This window comes from Hemicordylus capensis, chromosome 4, assembly GCF_027244095.1.
Source record: "Hemicordylus capensis ecotype Gifberg chromosome 4, rHemCap1.1.pri, whole genome shotgun sequence".
Taxonomy (NCBI): Eukaryota; Metazoa; Chordata; class Lepidosauria; order Squamata; family Cordylidae; genus Hemicordylus; species Hemicordylus capensis.
Window position 1 is genome coordinate 41,279 of NC_069660.1, and position 22,360 is coordinate 63,638.

At 48.6% G+C, this 22,360-nt stretch overlaps 1 protein-coding gene across 1 annotated transcript; it reads right to left on the reverse strand.

Annotated features, from left to right (window-relative positions):
* Positions 1–298: 298 nt before the first annotated feature.
* On the reverse strand, positions 299–17,219 carry LOC128324857 (lysophosphatidic acid receptor 6-like). The gene is made up of 2 exons (XM_053249950.1): positions 17,165–17,219; positions 299–1,578 (listed from the first exon to the last, which is right to left on the reverse strand). Exons 1-2 carry the CDS (start codon positions 17,177–17,179, stop codon positions 448–450), a joined length of 1,146 nt encoding a protein of 381 aa, XP_053105925.1. The 5' UTR covers positions 17,180–17,219; the 3' UTR covers positions 299–447.
* Positions 17,220–22,360: the final 5,141 nt, after the last annotated feature.

The following is a 22,360-nucleotide window of genomic DNA, read 5'->3' on the forward strand; positions in this document are numbered from 1 at the left end:
ATGGTGCAGGAGAGCCATCTGCACGGGGCAGAGCCGCTACCAGGGTTCCCAGGTGGTATCCTTGGACCATGAGCCGCTCTGCCCCAAGGGCCACCTCCCCCTCCCCCTCCCCCACCTGGCCTGCTGCCACAGCTGCCTGCCTCCGGCCACCCACCAGCTCTCTTCGCACCCGCCTGCCTGCCTCCGCCACCCCCTGCCTACACCCACCTCTGCTAGCCAGCACTTCCTGTTCCCAGGCCAGAAGCAAGAAGTGCTGGCAAGCAGAGGTGGGCAGCAGGAGTGGAGGTGAGTGGGGGATGCACTTCACGGGAGGGGGGGAGACACAGCCCCACCCCCAATGCCCTTGCTATGCCTCTGCATCCACATCTTCTCTCTCAGTAGCTCACATGCGTAATGACCATGGCCAAGGTGGGTCATCTCCAGCAGAAGAGAGTAAGCAACTGCTGCTCAGATGGCCAGTGGGGACGATGGTGGCTGAGAGTCCTCTAAGTGCTCTGGGCCAGGCCTGGTGGTGCTTTCTCCAGAGGAAGGTCCTTTACTGGGAGAGAGCACACGGAGGCGCAAGGGCCATTGGGACTTTTGTGGGTGGCACCAACAGCCACATTTACACCAGTCTGGTTGCCAAGCAAAGCGCTCTGCAGCAAAGTAGTAGACCAGAGGATCGAGACAGGCGTTGACACTGGTGAGTGCCATGGTGACGCGCCTGGCAATATAGGTGGCACGAATGAGTGGGCAGCCACCCAGAATGCCCACCCGGCCAAGTGTGTGCACCAGCTGCACCAGATGGTAGGGAGCAAAGCAGACTAGGAAGACCGCCAGGACCACCAGCACGGTCCGCAGTGCCTTGCGTTTCACTGCACGTGATCCAGGCTGCATTCCTGGGGATGCCAACAGCTGCCAAGCGATCAGTGGATAGCACACCCCAATCAGGATGAGTGGCAGCAGGAATCCAACCACAGCAGCGAAGATGCTGACAGAAGAGATGCGCCCCTTCCAGGAGCTGGAGGAGAAGTTCTCCAGGCAGGCTGTGCGGCCGTCAGCAAAAGAGCTGGTCAGGGGCCCACGGAGCGCCAGGTACAGAATGGCTGTGACAAGCACTGCCCACACCACCAGCACAGCCACCACACGGTAGCGGAGCTGCCGGAATTGCAGATGCCGCAGCGGGTGCACCACAGCCACGTAGCGCTCCAGGCAGATGCAGGCGAGGAACAGGGAGCTCCCGTACAGGTTGGCGAAGAACAGGCAGCCAGTGATTTTGCAGAGGGCCTCCCCAAAGATCCAGTCATTATGCAGGCTGTGGTAGGCAATGCGAAAGGGCAAGGTCAGAACAAAGAGGAGGTCAATGGTGGCCAGGTTGACTAGGAAGACATTGGCTGGGGCAGTCGCTGACTTGGTGCGAAGGAAGTAGCCCAACACAAAGAGATTCCCAGTGAGGCCCAGGACAAAGACCAGGCTGTAGGCCACAGGGAAGAGGAGGTACTGGAAATCGGCACTCTCTGAACAGCCGGAGGTCACATTGCTCCTGTTCCACATGGAGTCACCAGGCGGCAGCATCGAGAAGTTCCACAATGGCAACAACTGTCAATGAAAGACACACACAGTCAGGCCTGTGGACACCTCCAGTCACGCTGTGCTTCAGGGCACTTCCTCCCTCCCGCTCTGGCCACAAATGTCCACTTATCCCTTCAAAAATAGGCCAGCCAGCAGTCATGTGATGTGCCACTTAAATGCTCAGCAACAAGATCTCCTCCCCTATCATTTATCTGTCCATGATGATGCCCATCAACCACTAAGATGCTTCATCTGCACTGGAAGGCTACCACAGGAACAGTGGCTTCTGCCTCTCCTGACTGTTCCATAATCATTCATTCATTCATTAATTCATCAAACTTATATACCACCCAAACTTTCGTCTCTGGGCGGTTAACATAAAACAAAACACATATAAAAGTTAACACAAATCAAGAGTTTAAAATCAATCATAAAATTAAAACAAACAATTTTTAAAAGCCGAACAAGCTTGGATGAAAAGATGGGTTTTCAGGTGTTTTTTGAAAATTGCCAGAGATGGGGAGGATCACATCTCAGCAGGGAGCGCATTCCACAATCTTGGGGCAGCGACCGAGAAGGCCCAACTCTGTGTAGCCACCAAACGAGTTGGCAGTAACTGGAGACGGATCTCCTCAGATGACCTCAATGGGCGGCGGTGGGGCTGGTAGTGAAGAAGATGCTCTCTTAGATACCCAGGGCCTAAGCCATTTAGGGCTTTATAAGTTATAACTAGCACTTTGTATTTTGTCTGGAAACCTATTGGCAGCAGTGTAGCTCCATCAGTAAAGGAGTAACATGGTCTCTCCGAGATGACCCAGAGACCAACCTGGCTGCCGCGTTCTGAACCAACTGAAGTTTCCGGACTACGTACAAAGGCAGCCCCACGTAGAGCGCATTACAGAAGTCAAGTCTGGAGGTTACCAACAGATGTACCACTGTTGTGAGGTCATTGATCTCGAGAAATAGGTGCAACGTGTATCGGCTGAAGCTGATAGAAAGCACCCTTGGTCTCAACCTGAGAAACCAGGGAGAGGTGTGGATCCAGAAGTACTCCCAGACTGCAAACCTGTTCCTTTTGGGGAAATGTGACCCCATCTAGAACAGGTAGATCAAAATAGCCTCTGGAGTTCTGACCCTGCACAATAAGTACCTCCGTCTTATCTGGATTCAGTTTCAGTTTATTCTCCCTCATCCAGCCCATTACTGCTTCCAGGCAGGCATTTAGGGAGGATATGCCATCTCCTGAAGAAGCTGACATGGAGAAGTAGATCTGGGTGTCATCAGCGTATTGGTAACACCCAGCTCCAAATCCCCTGATGATCTCTCCCAGCAGTTTCATGTAGATGTTAAAAAGCATTGGAGAACGTATGGAGCCTTGAGGGACACCACACTTAAGCTCAGATTTCAAAGAGCAACAATCTCCAATATTTATTTTATTATTTACAATCAACACCATCTGGAATCTGTCCGAGAGGTAGGAGCGGAACCACTGTAAAACAGTGCCTCCCACCCCCAGCACCCTCAGACATTCCAGAAGGATACTATGGTCTATAATAATGAAAGCCACCAAGAGATCCAAAAGGACCAACAGAGTCACACTTCCTCTGTCAATTCCCTATTGGAGATCATCCACCAGGCCAACCAAGGCAGTCTCCACCCCACAGCCTCCCGAAAACCAGTTTGAAATGGGTCTAGATAATCAGTTTCCTCCAAGACTGCCTGGAGCTGAGAGGCCACCACCCTCTCAATTACCTTGCCCAGCCATGTGAGGTTGGAAACTAGCCTATAATTGCTCAACTCTGAGGGATCTAACACAGGCTTCTTTAGAAGAGGTCTAATAATTGATGTCTGAACTGGAGGTGTCCAACAACTCCTCTTATGCGATTCGACTGGATCGGTTTCAGTTCGTGACTCCTGAGGATGTGGACAAGCTGCTCCCCTGCTCACTGGGCAAAGAGGCACCCCGTGGTGATTTTCTTTATTTAGCAGGGGGAGAGTAACTGGCCCTTTTCACCCCCAGCACAGTACTTCCAGTGACTGTTGCTGGTGTGTGTCTTTTTAGAATGTGAGCCCTTTGGGGACAGGGAGCCATCTTTTTTGTTTGTTATTTCTCTTTGTAAACCGCCCTGATCCATTTTTGGAAGGGCGGTATAGAAATCGAATTATTTATTATTTCTTGTTTACACAGTCAGACAGGTGTCATTGACTGGTTTGTTTTATCCAGACATCGAGTCCTCCAAGGACCTGGGATGGCTGAATTTTATTGTCAATTGTTATAGATATCGTCGCAGAATATAGGCTGTTCCCAGTAAAGCTGCTTTTTGTAATTGGCTGATGGTGATTTCTGTGACCCCTATGGTGTTGAGGTGCTCTTCAAGGTCTTTTGGAACTGCACCCAGAGCACCAATTACCACTGGGATTATTTTGGTCTTTTTCTGCCACAGCCTTTCAATTTCAATTTGTAGATCTTTGTATTTGGTGATTTTTTCTATTTCTTTTTCTTCTATTCTGCTATCCCCTGGTATTGCTATGTCGATTATTTTAACTTGTTTTTCTTTCTTCTCGACTACAGTTATATCTGGTGTATTGTGTGGCAGATGTTTGTCTGTTTGTAGTCGGAAGTCCCATAATATTTTTACATCTTCATTTTCTTCAACTTTTTCCATTTTATGGTCCCACCAATTCTTGGCTACAGGTAGCTTGTATTTTTTGCAGATGTTCCAGTATATCATCCCTGCTACCTTGTCATGCCTTTGTTTGTAGTCAGTCTGTGTGATCTTTTTACAACAGCTGATTAGGTGGTCCACGGTTTTATCTGCTTCTTTACAAAGGCAGCACTTGCTGTTTGTTGTTGACTTTTCTACTTTTGCTTTTATTGCATTTGTTCTTAGTGCCTGTTCTTGTGCAGCCAGTATTAAACCCTCTGTTTCTTTCTTCAAGTTGCCATTCTTAAGCCATTGCCAGGTCTTGGTGATGTCTGATTTTCCACTTATATTGTGCAAATATTGACCATGCAGGGGCTTATTTTTCCATTTTTCTGCTTGGTTCTTGACTTGTTCTTTCTTTGTAGGCCTGCTTTGTTTCATTGGTGTTGAATAGTTTCTCGTTATTGACCATTTGAAGTGCATCTTCTTCACTGTCCCTTATATATTCTTCAAGGCCTCTTTTCTCCTCCTCTACTGTTTGATGGACTTGCAGCATTCCTCTTCCACCTGAGCTGCGAGGGAGGTATAGCCTATCGACATCACTGTGGGGGTGCAGAGCATGATTGATGGTCATGATTTTCCTGGTCTTACGATCTAGCGTCTCTAGCTCTGCCTGGGTCCAGTCTATTATTCCTGCAGTGTATCTGATAACAGGTATAGCCCAGGTGTTGATGGCTTGTATGGTGTTCCCGCCATTGAGTTTGGACTTGAGGAGTTTTCTAACTCTCCTGATGTATTCACTTCCAATTTTTCTTTTAACTTCAGTGTGTGCAATGTTATCAGCCTGGAGAATGCCCAAGTATTTGTAATGTTCTTTCTCTTCCAGGTTCTTGATCTTGCTTCCATTGGGCAGTTCTATTCCTTCTGTTTTTGTTATTTTCCCTCTGTTCATTATTAATGCAGCACACTTGTCTAGTCCAAACTCCATTGCTATATCGCTACTGAATATACAGACAGTGTTTAGCAGTGATTCGATTTCTGACTGGGACTTTCCATACAACTTCAGATCGTCCATGTACAGCAGATGGTTGATTTTATTTGATGTTTTAGATGTTTGGCATCTGAGGCCTGTTTTGTTTAGTATTTGTGAAAGTGGGGTCATGGCAGTTACAAACAACAGAGGGGATAGTGAGTCCCCTTGGAAAATGCCTCTTCTAATGCTAACCTGTCCAAGTGTCTCGTCATTGATTATTAACGGTGTACTCCACATGCTCATTGCTTTTTTTATAAATATCTGAATGTCTTTGCTGACACCAGTTGTTTCTAAATATTTTGGTATCCATGTGTGAGGCAATGAATCGAAGGCTTTCTTGTAGTCAATCCATGCAACACTTAGATCTGTTTTTCTTCTCTTGCAGTTTTCTAAAATCATTTTGTCAATCAGCAGCTGGTCTTTTGTGCCTCTGGTGTTCGGGCAATTTCCTTTCTGTTCAACTGGAAGCTGTTTGTTAGTTAATAAGTGTTGCATCACTTCATCTGCTATTATTCCAGTTAATAATTTGAACATGGTTGGCAGGCAGGTTATCGGTCTATAATTACTTGGAACTGCACCTTTTGCTGGGTCTTTCATGATGAGATGAGTTTTCCCAGTTGTTAGCCATTGTTCAATATCACTGCCTTGCAAAATGTGATTGAACTGTTTTGATAGTTGTTTATGAAGGCTTGTTAGGTGTTTAAGCCAAAAGCCATGCAGTTCATCATCGCCTGGCGCAGTCCAATTTTTAATTTTCTTTGCCCTTTCACTTATTAATTCTGGTGTTATTATTAGATCTTGCATTTGTTGGTTACATTTTTGACCTCTTTCATCCAGCCTGCTTTTTTATTATAATCTATTGTATTGTCCCATAATTTCCCCCAGAATTGCACTGTTTCTTCTTTATTTGGTGTTTCTACGTTTCTCGCAGTTTCTCCTTCTGTGCTTTGGTAGAAACGTCTCTGATTCGACTGGAATTGGAGATTCTGCCTGTGTTGTGTAATTCTGGCTTCGTATCTGCTAATCTTCTTTGACACTGCTGTTATTTGCTGATTTATTATTTCCAGGACTTCTCTAATTCTCCTTGAATCTAGGTGGTATTTTTGGATCAGATACTGTTTGGTGGTTTCATTCTTCAGCTTCTTGTCTTTCATATCTTTCAATTTACTAGCATCTGATCTAAGCCTGGCAATTTTATTTTCTAATCTAATCTTCCATTTAGGTGATGTACTGCTTTCTTTTTTTACAGGTCCACTAATCTTATATCCGAGCTCTTGTGTTATTATTGTTGCTGCACTGTACATTAGTTGGTTTGTTACTTGCAAATTATTGGTTGTTATTTCTGCAAGTGCAGCATTGACATCTTTTAATGCCTGAGCAAGTTGTTTTTTGGCAACTGTTTTTAGAGCTGGAAGTCAAACCCTGGTGGTTGTTTGGTTCATGTGCTCAGTTATTTTTTGCTTTAGTTCTTGTTGCTTTTCTGTTAAACGGCATTCGGGTTTTTGAGGTGAAGGCAAAGGGGCAGTTGCCTGGTTTTGATTTTGAAACAGTTCATCAACAGTGGCATCCTCTATTTCCAACACCTCCTCCACCTGCGCCTGAGCAACTTCTTCAATTGGTGGTAATTCTTCTTCCATATCTTGAGCCTGTGTTGCTCTATGCAGTTCTTTCAGCTCAACTCCTGTGAATACTTTATTTCTTATTATGAATCTTCTCTGGTCTGCTAGCCTTTGTTCTGTTATTTCTGTATCTGGATGCTTCTCTTTCCAAATTTGGTACATTCTTTTTAAATAACCTCTTCTAGTTGGACTAGACTTGTAATAGCAGATCATTATTTCCTTGTTGGCATTTTTCATATATTTTTTTTGATTAAGCGACGTTTCTTCCAGTAACCCTGCAGTCTCCAGCCCTGGTTTCTCAACTGAAGATCCTGAGTCCTGTTGCCCACTTGCCACCAGATGTCCAGGGACTATAGCACCTGGCGCGGACCTTGTTGACCCGGGCGACGACCGATCCGGTATAGATTTATTAAAGTTACGTCTCACCATATTGTTGTTGGGAGAGGCACTCTTTGTCTGGCTCCTCTGGTGAGACCTGTCCAGTATGGTTGGACCTCTGGCATAGCTCTCACCTTCATCAGAGCACACAAGCCCCGAAACCACGCCAAGGTAGTGCCTCACTGGGGGTTATCTTCTCTGGTCTGGTCTAATAATAATAATAATAATAATAATAATAATAATAATAATAATAATAATAGCCTCCTTAAGACAAGGAGGCATCTTGCCCTCCCTCAGAAAAGCATTTATAATTTCCACCAGGCTGTCTACAACAGCCTCTCTGCTAAATAGAACAAGCCATGTTGGACAATGGTCAAGAGAACAAGTGGTGGGTCTCACTGCTCCAAGCAGCTTGTCCACATCCTCTGGAGTCACAAACTGAAACCGATCCAGTTGAATTGCATAAGAGGAGTTGTTGGACACCTCCAGTTCAGACATCAAATTAATTGTGGAGTCTTCATCTAGGTCAGCCCAAATCTGAGAGATTTTATCTGCTAAAAACTCTTTTAACACATTGCAGCGGGTAACTGATGACTCCAAATTCTGGTTCAAGGGAGGGGGGGGGCGGATACTAGTCCCCTCACAACCCTGAACTCCTCCACTGGACGTGAACTCGCAGAGGCAATACAGACAGAAAAGAATTGCTTCTTTGCCGCACATATTGCCTGAGCATAGATCTTTAAATGTGCTCTATGTCACAATATGTCAGATTCAAGTTGAGTCTTTCTCCACTTACACTCTAGTCGTCTACCTCGCTGCTTCAGCCCCCATAGATCTTCCATATGCCAAGGGGCCGGTTTTGAAGCGGGTCGGAGGGATGCTTGAGCGCAATCGTGTCTACTGCCCTAGGAACTATAATAAGAACAATACAAATATTGGATGAAGAGATTGAGAGGCATAGGGTTGGTATATGCCCTGGTTGTCCGGGTATTTCTTTCACCGATTTTATTAGGCATCTCACTTGTTTTGTCCCATCTACTGGCCTGTTTTGATGGCCTGTTTTGTCCATTATGAGCCCAGATTCCCAGCTTTTTTAAACAAACAAACAAACAAAAGAGCTTAAGCTCTAGCTCTTCCAGAAGCTGGAGCAAAATGTGCAGCCCTATATTTTGAGGAGGCTGCTTGGAAAAGGTGTAAGCAAGTCTCGTGTGGAACCTTGTCCCTTTTTTTTAAGTAGAGGATGCTTGAAGGGGAGGCTGCCTTTTGACATTAATGAATGCTAAGTGCCTACTTCCTCAACTTTATAGTGCAGTCCTATGCATGCCTACTTAGGAGTAGGCTCCATTGGTTTTAATTACAGTTTCTCCAGGATAAGTGCAGTTTGGGTTAAGGTTGTTGGAAATTCTCTGTGGTGAGAGAATCCCTTTCTCGTTATAGCAGAGTGCACAGAGGCACAACACAGCAGTTTAGATTAGTTAGGCATGCGCGTGTGCTGAGAGTAAAGTAACTTGGAGCCAATTCATAGTTTCAAATCAATATAAAAAGCATTTATTAAGGAACTCCATTATAGATAGGAAAGTGAGGAGTTAGGATCTCTAATCTATCTATCTATCTGGATGCAGATGGATTCTGCATCCTCTCTGCACATATGGTGCAGGGAGAGAAACTTACCATGTTGCAAGGTAGACAGCCAGGTAAAAAAAGGGAGAAGGAGGAAGGAAGTTGAATCCCCTAAGATTAGTAATCTACATTTCAAAGGGATAGCATCAGACCAGTGGAGAAGGGATGAAAAATGTCTTGACCCTCTAGCCCTCTGACTTACTAGTCTGTCCTCCACTGTCTGAGGCAAAGAGACAGCGCAAAGTCCTTTAATTTCCAACAAAGGTTAGGGCTACTGTGCAGGAACGGGGATAGGACAGATGTTCACTTCTCTCCCCTCCCCACCAGACCCCTTTTTGTGTCCAGGATTATCTCTGTGAGGGCTGCACAGCCCTCTTGGACTTATTCCTGGAAGCAAAGGGGGCTTTTGAGAGGAGGGGGAGAGAAGCAATTTGTTCTCCCCCTTCTCCTTCTCCTTCTCCTTCTCCGTGTACCGTCAGCAGGAAGTTCTTTCTGTGCCCTAGATATCAGCGGATCTCTTTAGTTGGTGCAACTCTTCAGAAGCCCTCCCCCAAAGAAGCAGCTGAGTCATTGCTATGCCTCTGCAGTGAAGACTGATGCAAAGAATTCAGTTTCTGGGTGCGCTATCTGTCTTTACTGGTCCTTTCACACTGCTCTCTTCTGACAGTTCAACAGCCTCCCTGGCTGGTTTCCTAATTTTAATGCATTTAAAGGAGGTGTGCTTTTTAAATTGACAATGTTTCTAGTAATATGCTCCTCACATTCTTTTTTGTAATGTTTCTTATAGTCAGATATGTTTTGCAAGTCTGTTCCTTTTTGTTCTCTTTTGACATGGCCAGCTAAGCGTTCGTGCATTTTATAGCTTCCTTGAAGTTTGTCTTTAACCCACTGGCATCTTCTTGGACTGGTTTGTACTTTTTCTAACCAGGTACATACGTTCCAGCTGAACTTCTGTTATTACGATTTTAAATAAACCCCAAGCATCTTGGAGAGACTTGACCTTCTTAACAACCTAGTCCAACTTTTCTTTAACTCATCTCCTCATTAGGGTTCTGAGAGGGCAAGATGCAAACATATTGGCTTACATATGTGCAGCAGCAAGCCTCCAATCCAAGAAGAGAGGCACCCTTCTGAGATGCTCTGTAGCGCACTGTAGGCTGCACTGCTTCCGCCCCTCTGGCTACTCCGTGACAATGAAGGAGTGCATCATTGCACCTCTGACGCTCCTTCCATTGCCAATGATGGAAGTGTCACTGGAAGCCTGCTCATGATGCACGCCTTAGGAGCCACAGAGGTCAGCAGCAACAGCAACAGCAGCAGGCTGCAGAGTGGCTCGGAAGCAACAAGGCCATCGCCTCTCTCTTGGACTAGTGACTCGCTGCACTGTACGTGAGCCACTATGAATGAGGAAAAGGAAGTTAAGAGATTTTAAAGGCAGGGAGAGTTGCTCCGGCCACGCTGCGAAAGCAACACTCCTGTGCCATGCAGCCCCATTTGGGAGATGAACCACAGCCCTGTGTCTGATGTCCGATGCGGTGGGGGGCAGGGTTAGGGGCGCAGTGGCAGCAGAACTCGGGCTGCCACTGGCCTCCCTCTGTCCCTGTCCCATCTTCAGAATTATGCTGATTGGGTCTAAGCCAGGGGTCCCCAACCTAGGCCACTCCAGATGTTGCTGAACTACAACTCCCATCATCCCCAGCCCCGGTTTGCATTTGAATGGGAGACTACATGTGAACACTGAAAGATATTCCCCTAAGGGGATGATGGGCCTGCTCTGGGACAAGCACCTGCCTGCTTTCATGCAGAAGGTCCTCAATTCCCCTCCCTGGCAGCATCTCCAAGACAGGGCTGAGAGAAACTCCTGCCTGTAACTTTGAAGAAGCCGCTGCCATTCTGTGTAGACAATACTGAGCTAGATGGACCTCAGTATACTGCCGCTTCCTGTATTCCTATGCAGGTAAGCTTCTGCCTCTCATCTCCCAGCCCCAGCAGCTTACTGTCTCTTTTATGATGCAAACTTTTAGCAAACAGTAAAAATCAAAAACCTTATTTCCTTTCCACTTTCCTGCATCAGAGGCTGGAAAAGAGCAGCGGGAGGGAAAATTAATGGCAGCTGATAGCAAAAAAAAGAAAAAAAAAGTAAAGGGAAAAAAAGTAAAACACAATATATACAGATAAAGGCTAGATTGACATATTAATAGCATTAGCAGCAATAGAACAACAAAATGCACTGGGCTTTGAAGCTGAAAATTTTCAAAAAACTGTTGACCAAATCTCCCACCAAAGGCTCCTGGGTCAACTTAGCAGCCACTGGGAAAGCGGACAGGTCCTCTTCTCAGTTAGCAACTGGTTAAAGAACAGAAAACAGAGAGTAGGAACAAATGAATAGGGTTTTTTTTTCCCTGTGGAGGAATCATGAGGGAAGTGTCTGTATTAGGGCCAGTGCTTTTCAACTTGTTCATAAATATTCTGGACTTAGGGGTGAGCAGTGAGGTGGTCAGGTTTGCTGATGTCACCAAATTATTCAAAATGCTAAATGAATAAGTATTGTGAAGCGCTCCAAAATGATCTATAGAAGTGAATGGGCTTTAAATGGCATATGCAGTTCAGTGTAATTAACTATAAAGTGATGCACTCCGGGGCAAAAAATCTCAACTGTACATATACACTGATGGTGTCTGAGTTGGCAGTGACTGACCAGAAAAAGGGTCTTGGGATTGTGGTGTGCAACTTGGAGTCACCTGTTGATGCTAAATGCTGAGAGACAAAAGAAAGTACTTCTTTCGCCAACATATCATTAAACTATGGAATTCACTGCCACTGGGTGTGGTGATGGCCACAAATCAAGATGGGTTTTAAAAGGGGTTAGACAAATCCATGGAGGTTAGGGACATTAACTGAGACTAGGCTTGCTGTATACTTCCATCAGAATCAAAGGTGGCAGGCCCCTGAACACTGAGTGCTGGGAGGAAGATGTCCCCTTTCCCCTGCTTGCAGGCTTCCCAGATGCACCTGGTTGGCCACAGTGTGAGTCAGGATGCTGGTCAGGATGCTGGACTGGATGGGCCTTGGGCCTGATCCAGTGGGGCTTTCTTACCTTCTCCTTCATCTTATGTTCTCATGAGCCAACATTGTCTCACAAGCCTTCCAATTAAGACTACTGATATAGAAGAACCAGTTTTGCTGAGGAAGGGTCTGCAAAGGGTTTTTGCAAATGAGAGGAGAGCTGGTCTTGTGGTAGCCAGCATGACTTGTCCCCTTAGCTAAGCAGGGTCTGCCCTGGTTGCATCTGAATGGGAGACTTGATGTGTGAGCACTGCAAGATCTTCCCCTCAGGGGATGAAGCCGCTCTGGGAAGAGCAGAAGTTTCCAAGTTCGCTCCCAGGCAGCATCTCCAAGACAGGGCTGAGAGAGATTCCTGCCTGCAACCTTGGAGAAGCCGCTGCCAGTCTGTGAAGACAATACTGAGCTAGCTAGACCAATGGTCTGACTCAGTATATAGCAGCTTCCTATGTTCCTATGTTCATCAGCTGTTTAGAGGTGTTTGACAATGTCAACAGATTTGTGCATAGGGATGAACTGGTAGAGGCTATACACTTGGATTTCCAGGAAGCTTTTGACAAAAGTCTCTTTATGCCCATGGGATAATGGAATGGTTCTCTTACAGATTAATAACTGGTTAAACAACAGGAAGCTGAAGGCAAAAGAAAACAGCTAGTTCTCATACTGGATGAAAGTAATCAGTGGGGTATCCCATGGACCTGTACTATTGGATACAGTGCAGCAAAATGCGGGCAGTTCAGCACTGCCCACAATGTTGTGTGTGTGTCTAACTCAGCACTCACAATGTTGCAGAATGAGGCAGTTCTGTCCCAACTTAAAATTGTGCAGCTGCACAATACTGCTTCCATTTCAGGCTCAGACTGGCTGATAGAGCAACAGGGCATATTCCCGGTGCACCCCACCTGCGGGGCACCCCTGTGCCCCACAGCATTTGGCAGCAGTGAATACTCCCACCCGTAAGTATCCATTCTGCCAGGGGCGTAACGAGGCTGGAGCGGGCCCAGAGACAAAATTTTAAAATGGGCCCCTCACTGATACACACTCACTTCACATGTGACTTGCCTCTGGGGGGTCCCTCGAGGTGTGGGGGCCCCCAGGCAGCTGCCTCCCCTTGCCTAATGGTAGTTACTCCCCTGCATTCTGCTCAAAACCCGGCGCCCTCCCCACATACATTCCACTGCCCTCTCAGTGGCCCCAGCCCAGCCCTGTTCCGTTGGGAACAATGGAGGCAACCCCTTGCAAGCTTGCAGGAGGGAACCAGCCCTGTTCCACAACCCCACAGGTGCTGGTTTACACACACACACATGTCAAGGTCTGGCCAGCTGCTAAGGAAGTTCACGAAGCAAGCGGAGCTGCTGAAATCGGATACGGCTTGGCTGAACGCTGTCGACAAGAATGTTGACGAACGTTGATTCTCAGCAATGAGCAGGAAGCTGGAGATGTGATTTATAGAGCAAGCTGAGAGCTCCCAGCTGGTAGGAATTCAAGGCTTGTCAGCCCTCAGCCACAGGCGTTTGCTCCTCCTAACAGCCTCTAATTGTGTTCTACGTCTCGTGAGCCTGCGCTGTTGTGGAGTCAGTGATGTTTCATTGCTTAGCTCTTCTTCGCATTGGTCCCCCACGCCTTCCGCTGACTCAGGTTGCCGTGCCTGCTCTAAATCATTAGTTGGATCTACCACAGCCGTTTCATGAACGCTGACAGCCGGGCTCTGCCCCTCAGACACTCCTGAATCAGCTGGAAAGTTGACAGCTTCCCCTTCCTCCTCGCTGTCGGAGCTCGAGGGCGTGACACACATCCTGTTCCAGTGTGCTGTATGTGGGCCACTACTTATAAATGATCTGGAGTTGGAGCCCAGTACTGGAGTTGGTAGCCAAGTTTGCAAATCACAGATGATAAAAACCAAAAAGGATTGAGAAGAGCTCTAAAAGGATCTCTCCAAGCTGGGTGAATGGGCAACAAAACGGTGAATGTGGTTCCATGTAAGTGATGCACACTGGGGCAAAAAAACCCATCTTCACAATTATGCTGATTGAGTCTAAACCAGGGATTCCCAACCTGTGGTAATCCAGCGGAACTGCAACTCCCATCATCCCCAGCCACCGTAGTTGGGGTTGATGGGAATTGTAGTTCAGCAACATCTGGACTACCACAGGTTGGGAGCCTCTAGTCCAAGCTGTCTGTAACTAACCAGGAAAGAGATCTTAGGATGTGGTGAGTAGTTTAATGGAAATGTCCCCTCAGGGCACAGACCTGTCCTCTCACCTCCTCCTTGCTGCCTTCCCTGCAGCTCTGCTCTTGGGGGTGCCCATTCTGGGATGGGGGGGAATCACTTGAGATGCCACGTGCCGCCCCAGTTGCCCATCTCAGCCAAAGGCAAGGACATCATAGAGCTGGGGGAAGTGCAGGAAACAGCAGCCAGAAGCTTGTGGGGTGTTCAGTCTACATTTCTCATTGACCAGTCATTTTTGCATTACCTAACGTAATAAAACTTTTGCATGACTTCAGTTTTTGAACTGCACAGATATTCCTTTAGAATGGCACTTTCTTTGTTTAGAACTGTATATTTTGTGTCTAGCCTAACAGTACTGTGTGTGTTTTTTTAAAGCCCTCTTGGACTGAGAAAAGGGAGGCTGGCAAAGCTCCTCCCCTCTTATGGCCAGCATGCCAGGAAGTTAACTTGTACTTGAAGATTTTCTTCAATTTCTGCCAAGGTCTAGTTATTCCACATTCCCTTCCACTTAAACACAACCAATTGCTTTGATTCTGTATAAATGGCTGAAGAGTTGTATGACCAGCCAGTGAAGAATGGAGCTGAGCCTGTCAACTCTGGGTGTGCACGGGAGGTCTCCACACAGGAGGAGATGGCGTCCCAATGCTAATTCTCCTAACACACCCTGAAGCCACTGGGCTTGATGGGACCATAAAATGTCAGGGACGCCTGAAGGGACTTCGGAGGTCATCTACTCCACCCCACCACCCTAGCTCAGTGCAGGAATCTGCTACAGCAGACGGCTGTCCAGCCTGTGAAAAGCTCCAGCCAAAGAGAGCCCACTGCTGCACGAGGCCAACTGCTCCACTGTCAAACTTGGGATTACAATTAATTTGGGATTAATTCTTTGGAAGGCCGAGTTTAAAATTTGATTCCTTGCCCTTTCAGCTTGGAGACATAAACTCAGCTTTTAAGATTTGAGACAGGTGCTACAGTGGCTTCCCCTGGGTACAAAGACCACATAGGGCAGAGCAGGGGGGACCAAAGTGCTTTGATGTCCAGGCAAGAGCAAGGGTTGGTTTCCCCAGCTTCAGGGTTATGAGACGATCATCTCCAGTTTGCTAACCCATCTCACAGTGTGGCCAGCCCCGCCCGCACCTCAACACACACACACACACACACTGAACCCTAACCCTAACCCTTTGAATTATGAGAATCCATCCAAGAAGACATGTGTCTCTCTGAGCCGGGCCACTCTCGCTCAGTGCTCTCTCTAGACCTTCCTGCTTCTGATTATCCCACCTGGGCACAGCCACTTCTATCGGATACCCTTTTAACACCACATTGCACTGACCCAACCCATTTGCAGTCATCTCCCTGTCATAGGCACATAGGAGGCTGCCTTCTACTGAGTCCGGCCCTTGGTCCATCTAGCTCAGTATTGTCTACACAGACTGGCAGCGGCTTCTCAATGTAAAAATGTTTTTTAAAAAACATTCTCCAGGGCTTCAGGCAGGAATCTCTCCCAGCCCTATCTGGAGATGCCGCCAGGGAGGGAACTTGGAGCCTTCTGCATGCAAGCAGGCAGGTGCTCTTCCCAGAGTGGCCCCATCCCCCAATGGGAATATCTCACGGTGCGCACACATGCTCTCCCACTCAAATGCAAACCAGGTCAGACCCTGCTTAGCAAAGGGGACACACTTTGTGCTTGCAGCCACAAGGCCAGCTCTCCTCCTAGTTCCCTTCCAGGCCTCAGCAGTCAGGCAGCCCTTCCTCCCATCATGGCTATCCCCTCACATACTTAATTCCCTGGCACAGCCCCTCCGGCCTTGGCTCTGGGTGCTCTTGGCTCTAAAATACAGACTGGGCTGAGCCTTCAGAAGGCCCTTGGAACTCCAGGCACTCTCTCCCCTCTAGCCCATTTCTCTGGGCTGCAGCGGTGATGCTGCTGCTCTCTGGCCCATCCCTTTGCTGCCTTCCTTTGTGGGAGAAGGAACAGCAACCCACTCAAGATAGCGGGGGGGGGGGGGAGGAGGATGGGCCATGCATGCACCTTCAGGGGTGTGATGTCCAGTGGCCAGTGTGGCCGCAGACCTCCTCCGCCTGCAGCGTGATCTGGGGAATTGCCCTGGCAGCCTCAGTAGCGCAGCGGTGTCTGAGACATGGGGCCACAATGGGCCTTCCCTCTGCAGCGCAGCCCGCAGAAGGAGGGAATGGGGCCAGCCTCACACAGCCTGCTAGTGGGCAGTGGGGTGGGAGTGGTGGGGGCAGGCCTGGCCCTGCAGTATCTGCCTGGGCCAGCCGCTTCACAGTCAAGCAAGCTCTGCCTGCCTGCTGGAGCCTCGGCAAGGGCTGCTAGTCATAGCTAGGGTGGCCCCTCAGCTCAGAGGGCCCCCATTTGAACACGTCCTGCTGAGCTGGGCTCCAGTCAGCGTCCCGACACATCCTCCTTCACTGGCTCGCCAGCTTCGCCGGGGCCGGGTGCAGTCAGTTCTGCTTCTTGAGGCTCAGCGCCTGCTTTACCAACCACAACTTCCACAGTTTGATTCTTCCCTCTGCCCTGAACTCCGGAGGAGACTTCCACCGCAGCCCGCACCGCTCTGTCTGAGATATAGGCACACAGGGCTCTCCTGAGAGAGCCCTGGTGGGGCCCGGAGCCAATCAGCCAGTGGGCCCCCTTCCAGTTAATTCTAATGGGGGTTAAAAGAGCGGGGCCTAGGGTGGTCGCCCTGCTTGCCATGCCCTAAGGACAGCCCTGTAGGCACACCCCGAACTTCTTTGCTGGGGGATCTACCAGGCCGCCCCCCCCCCAGCCTGAAGGTGGAGCTGCTGAGCAGTAGCGGGATCCGACAGCGGAGTGGGGGTGCTCCAGCTTTCTGGGGGCCGACGCTCTCCCTGGAACTCCCAGTCGCGTTCTGCTGCCACCCACCTCCACGCCCCCCCCCCATGGACATCAAGCAACAGAGATGGCCCGCCCTGGCCAAGCGGCCGTCAGGTCCGTGGCACCCTCTCCACTCTCCCGCCTCCCACCCGCGCCCGGCTGTACCTCTCGGGGCTCCATGGGGGCCGCTCCGCTGCCTTCCCTGCAGCTGCTCTTACGAGTGCCCGTCCCGTCCCTCTCCCTTGTGCAACCCCCACCCCTCCGGGCAGGCTCAGCGGGGGAAACCCCGGGCAGCAGCAACGTCTCAAGACAGCCGCTTCCCTCTTCCTTGCCTGGCAGAGGGGGGGGGGCGGATGCGAGGCAGCCCTGCGGGCAGGTCCCAGCCCGGCCAGCAAACACGCGCCGAGGAGGAGGAGGAGGAGGAGGAGGATGCCTAGAGGTAGCGCACCGCGGGCCTGGGACCTTGGCGGCGGCGGCGGCGGCGGCTGCACGTGTAAACACTGGCGGAGCCTCTCGCTCCGGGGCGGGCAACAGGCCAGGTCCGGCCCGAGAGGAATGAGAGCCGCCGCCCCTGCCGGCCCCGCTGGTCGCAGCGCTCCTGAGCGGCTGGTTGCCTGGGAATGCCCGCGGTTGAGCAAGAGGCTGTTTGCAGAGCTGCCCGCGCCAGGCGCGCCACGACTTCCCAGCAACCCAGCCCGATCTGGCGCGGCCCGCTCCTCGCCTCTCCTCTCCTCTCCTCTCCCGGCCCCGCCGCCGGCTGCCCTGCGCTCCCCGCCAGCCCACCCGTTCGCCCCGCGGGGGTCTGGGCGGCTGGAGCGAGTTCTCCTTGTGGGGGGCAGACCGCCAAGCTCCAGCTGCGGCTGCTGGCGGACTTTCAGGTCGGAGCATGGCAGCTCCCCGCGCCTGGCCTCTCCCTAGGGGTGGCTGAGCCCCTAACCCTAACCCGCAGGTGCCAGATGCCTGCCGGAAGAAGCCCCCAAACAGCGCAAGGGCTCTTCCCTGCTGCTGCTGCTGCGGGCCTGGGAAGAGGATGGTGTGTGTCACCCGGTTCCAGACGGTCCCGATTGGGAGCCGGCAGAACTCAGCAATGGGTGCAGGACAGGCAGTCAAAGAGGCCAAGGGGGGCTGTAAAGGAAAATACAAACGCCCAAGACATTTGGGGAAGGAGGAGGACACCATGCAATGCTCTCTCTCGCAACAGAAACTGAGGGGCAGGAAATGTAGGACCGACAAAAGGAAACACTTTCGCGGGATGTGGTGGTGATGGCCAGCAGCTTGGGCGGCCTTACAAGTGGTTTAGACACATTCATGGAGAGGTCTGTTGATAGCTACTAATCTTGAGGGCTCTAGGCTACTTCCAGACTCAGAGGGAAGATGCCTCTCAATACCAGTTGCAGGGGAGCCACACCAGGAGAGAAGGCAGGCCTTCATCTCTTCCCAGGGCATTGGGTGGGCCTCTGTGAGAACAGAATGCTGGACTTGCGCCTGATCCAGCAGGGCTCTTCCTATGTTCTTATACAATTGATTGATTTGATTGATTAAGTGCCGTCAAGTCGGTGTCAACTCTTAGTGGCCACATAGATAGATTTTCTCCAGGATGATCTGTCTTCCACTTGGCCTTTCAGGTCTCTCCGTGGTGCATTCATTGCTGTCATAATTGAGTTCATCCACCTTGCTGATGCGCATCCTCTTCTTCTCTTCCCTTCCACTTTCCCCAGCATTATAGACTTCTCAAGGGAGGTGGGTCTTCACATAATGTGTCCGAAGTATGATAGTTTGAGCCTGGTCATTTGTGCCTTAAGGGAAAATTCTGGATTGATTTGTTCTAAGATCCATTGGAACAGGGAGAGGAGAGCTGGTCTTGTGGTAGCAAGCATGACTTGTCTCCATAGCTAAGCAGGATCTGCCCTGGTTGCATATGAATGGGAGACTTGATGTGTGAGCACTGCAGGATATTCCCCTCAGGGGATGAAGCCGCTCTGGGAAGAGCAGAAGGTTTCAAGTTCCCTCCCTCGCAGCATCTCCAAGACAGGGCTGAGAGAGATTCCTGCCTGCAACCTTGGAGAAGCCGCTGCCAGTCTGTGAAGACAATACTGAGCTAGCTAGACCAATGGTCTGACTCAGTATATGGCAGTTTCCTATGTTTCTGTTCAGTCTGTTTCACCATGTTCTGCCTGGACTGTGGCTTCCTGTCCTGTGTATAGGTTTCTCATGAGAACAATGAGATGTTCTGGGACACCCATTTTCCTAAGGGTATTCCACAACTTGACATGGTCGATGCAACTGAAGGCTTTTCTGTAGTCAATAAAGCACATATTGACTTTTTTCTGGTATTCTTTGGCTTTCTCAGTTATCCAGCATGCATCAGCAATTATGTATCTTGTTCCTTGGCCTTTTCTAAAACCAGTTTGAACATCCGGCATTTCCCTTTCCACGTAGGACTCTAATCTGCGTTGGATGATCCTGAGCATTATTTTGCTAGTATGTGAAATTAAGGATATTGTGTGATGATTTGTGCAATCTGTTAAGTCTTCTTTCTTTGGTATGGTATGGGTATGGAGACTGACCTCTTCCAATCTGTTGGCCACTGTGTCGTTCTCCAAATTTGCTGGCATAGTTTGGTTACAGCCTTGACCGATTCTTCTTCTGTTGCCTGCCATATTTCTGTAGCTATTCCATCAGTTCCTGTAGCCTTCTGACTTGGCAATGACCGGAGTGCTGATCTAACTTCATCTTCCCGTACTAGAGGTTCTTGTAAGTAGGGAATATCTTCTAGAGTATCTTGGATGCTGATGTCCTTGCTGTACAGATTTTCAGTATATTCGTTCCGTCTCTGCTTGATCTTCTCAGAATCAGTTACTATCTGTCCTTTGGCATCCCTTAACATACTAATTCGAGGTTCAGAGATCTTTTGGAAAACTTGCCTTGTTTTTCTGTGTCTATTTCCATCCTCAAGGTCTTTACAGATGTAGTATTGCTCCTTGTCTCTTCTAATAGCTTTCTGAAATTCCCTGTTAAGTTCATTCCTGGGGTCTTTATCTTTCTTGACTTTGGCTTCTCTCCTCTTCTGGGCAATTCCCACCATCTGTTCTGACATCCATTTTGCTTTCTTCTGTTTCTTGGTCTTTGGCAGTCTCTTTTCACACGCGTCCTTAACAACTTCTTTGATTTCATTCCACAGTTTCTCGGGTTCCCTATCAATGAGGTTCAGAACTTCAAAGCGGTTCCTGGTGTTCTCCTTGAAAATTGTGGGTATTTGAGCCAATTTTGGAAGGGCAGTATAAAAACTGAATTAAAATAATAATAATAATAATAATAATAATAATAAAATTCTCAAGATCATATTGTGGAAGCTGGATAGCTTTCTTTTTCCACTTTAGCTTGACTTGGAACTTGTACACGAGCAGTTCATGATTGGTTCCACAATCGGCCCCTGGCCATGTCTTTGCTGTTATAACTGAGCTCTTCCACCTCCTTGCACCAATAATGCAATCAATTTGATTTCTGTGTACTCCATCTGGTGATGTCCATGCATATTGGTGCTGTTTTGCTTGTTTAAAGAATATGTTAGCAATGAAGAGATCATTGGCTTGGCAGAAACTAATAAGTCGTTCTCCTGCTTTGTTTCTGTTTCCTAGGCCATATAGGCCGACTGTGTTTGCCTCCTTACCTTTTCCAACTTTGGCATTCCAGTCTCCAACCACCAGCATCACATCTTGCTTGCATGTTCTGTCAATTTCAGAATGAACTTGAGCATAAAACTCATCAACTTCCTCTTCTTCTGCATCAGTTTCTTGAGATAGATGACCTCAAAACAGTGGTACATCTGCTGGTAACCTCCAGACTGGATTACTGTAATGTGCTCTATGTGGGGCTGCCCTTGTACATAGTCCAGAAACTACAGCTGGTCCAGAACGCGGCAGCCAGGCTGGTCTCTGCGTCATCTAGGAGAGACCATATTACTCCTGTATTGAAGGAGTTACACTGGCTGCCGATATGTTTCCGGGCAAAATACAAGGTATTAGTTATAACCTATAAAGTCCTAAACAGCTTGGGCCCTGGGTATTTAAGAGAACGACTTCTTTGTCATGGTCCCCATCACCCATTGAGAATATCAAGAGAGGTCTGTCTGCATTTGCCACCGGCTCGTCTGGTGGCTACTCAGGGACGGGCCTTCTCCGTTGCTGCCCCGAGGCTTTGGAATGCACTCCCTAGTGAAATAAGAGCCTCCCCATCTCTGATAGCTTTTTAAAGGTCTTTAAAGATGCATCTGTTCACCCAGGCTTTTAACTGATACTGTTTTGATTGTTTTTAATGTTGTTGTTTTTTAATTTTTAAAAAACTGTTATGTTTTAAATTTCTTGTTTTTGTTTTTAACTAAAGTTTTAATGTTGTTTTTATCTCTTGTAAATCGCCCAGAGACATAAGTTTTGGGCAGTATAAAAATATGTAAATAAATAAATAAATATTCAGGGTTCTGTCTTTAGGAGCAGGGGTGGGGGGAGAAATCTACCAAACTCAAAGACCTGTCTTTTTTTTTTTTTAAAAAAAAGTCAAAATCCGCACCAGCAGCGGCTCTTCAAAACACCCGCCCTGCTACAGCATCAGTAGGGACAGACTGTATACAAAGCGGCAGCAGCAGCAGGGACGCAGCAGCAGAATTGGGGCGGATCTCTCATCCTCTGTCCCGGCACCGCCCCCGAGAGCCGGGCTGAGCTTCCAGCAGCAGCAGCAGCCCATCTCTGCAACATTCCCCTCGCCTTGTGCTCAGCCCCCTTTCCTCTCCAGAATCAGTGGCACTGCCAGCCACTGCTGATGCCTTCCCCAACCCATACACCACTGCTAGTGCAACACAACCTATCCAGCATGGAGGGAAAACACCATAATAATGACATACCATCCATGTTAGGCTAATGTTCCATCTAAACCAGCATTCCTATTGCCAATCAGCTCTAGCTCCGCTTTTGGGGAGTAACGAGTCTTGCAACACTTCAGCACAGGGGCGTAACTACCATTAGGCAAGGGGAGACAGTTGTCTTGGGGCCCCACTGCCTCGAGGGGCCCCCAGAGGCATGTCACATTACTCCCCGCCCGCCTGTGTTGCACCCCCTATGAATTAATGTTGAGTCTCTTGGAGATCGCAGAAGCAGAGAGTAAAAAAAGGGTTCACTTTTCTCCCAGCCCTATTGGTTCTCCTGGAGTCTTGCTCCTCCTCCCCCGTTTGGAATTTGTATGGAATTGCAGAGCTCAGGAAACTGGCTGTGGGGCTGGGGGTCTCCCTCTAAGAACGAAAATAAGAAGACATTTTGTAAAAAATCAACTCTTTGCTGTTTGTTTGTTTGTTTGTTTGTCTTGTGTGTG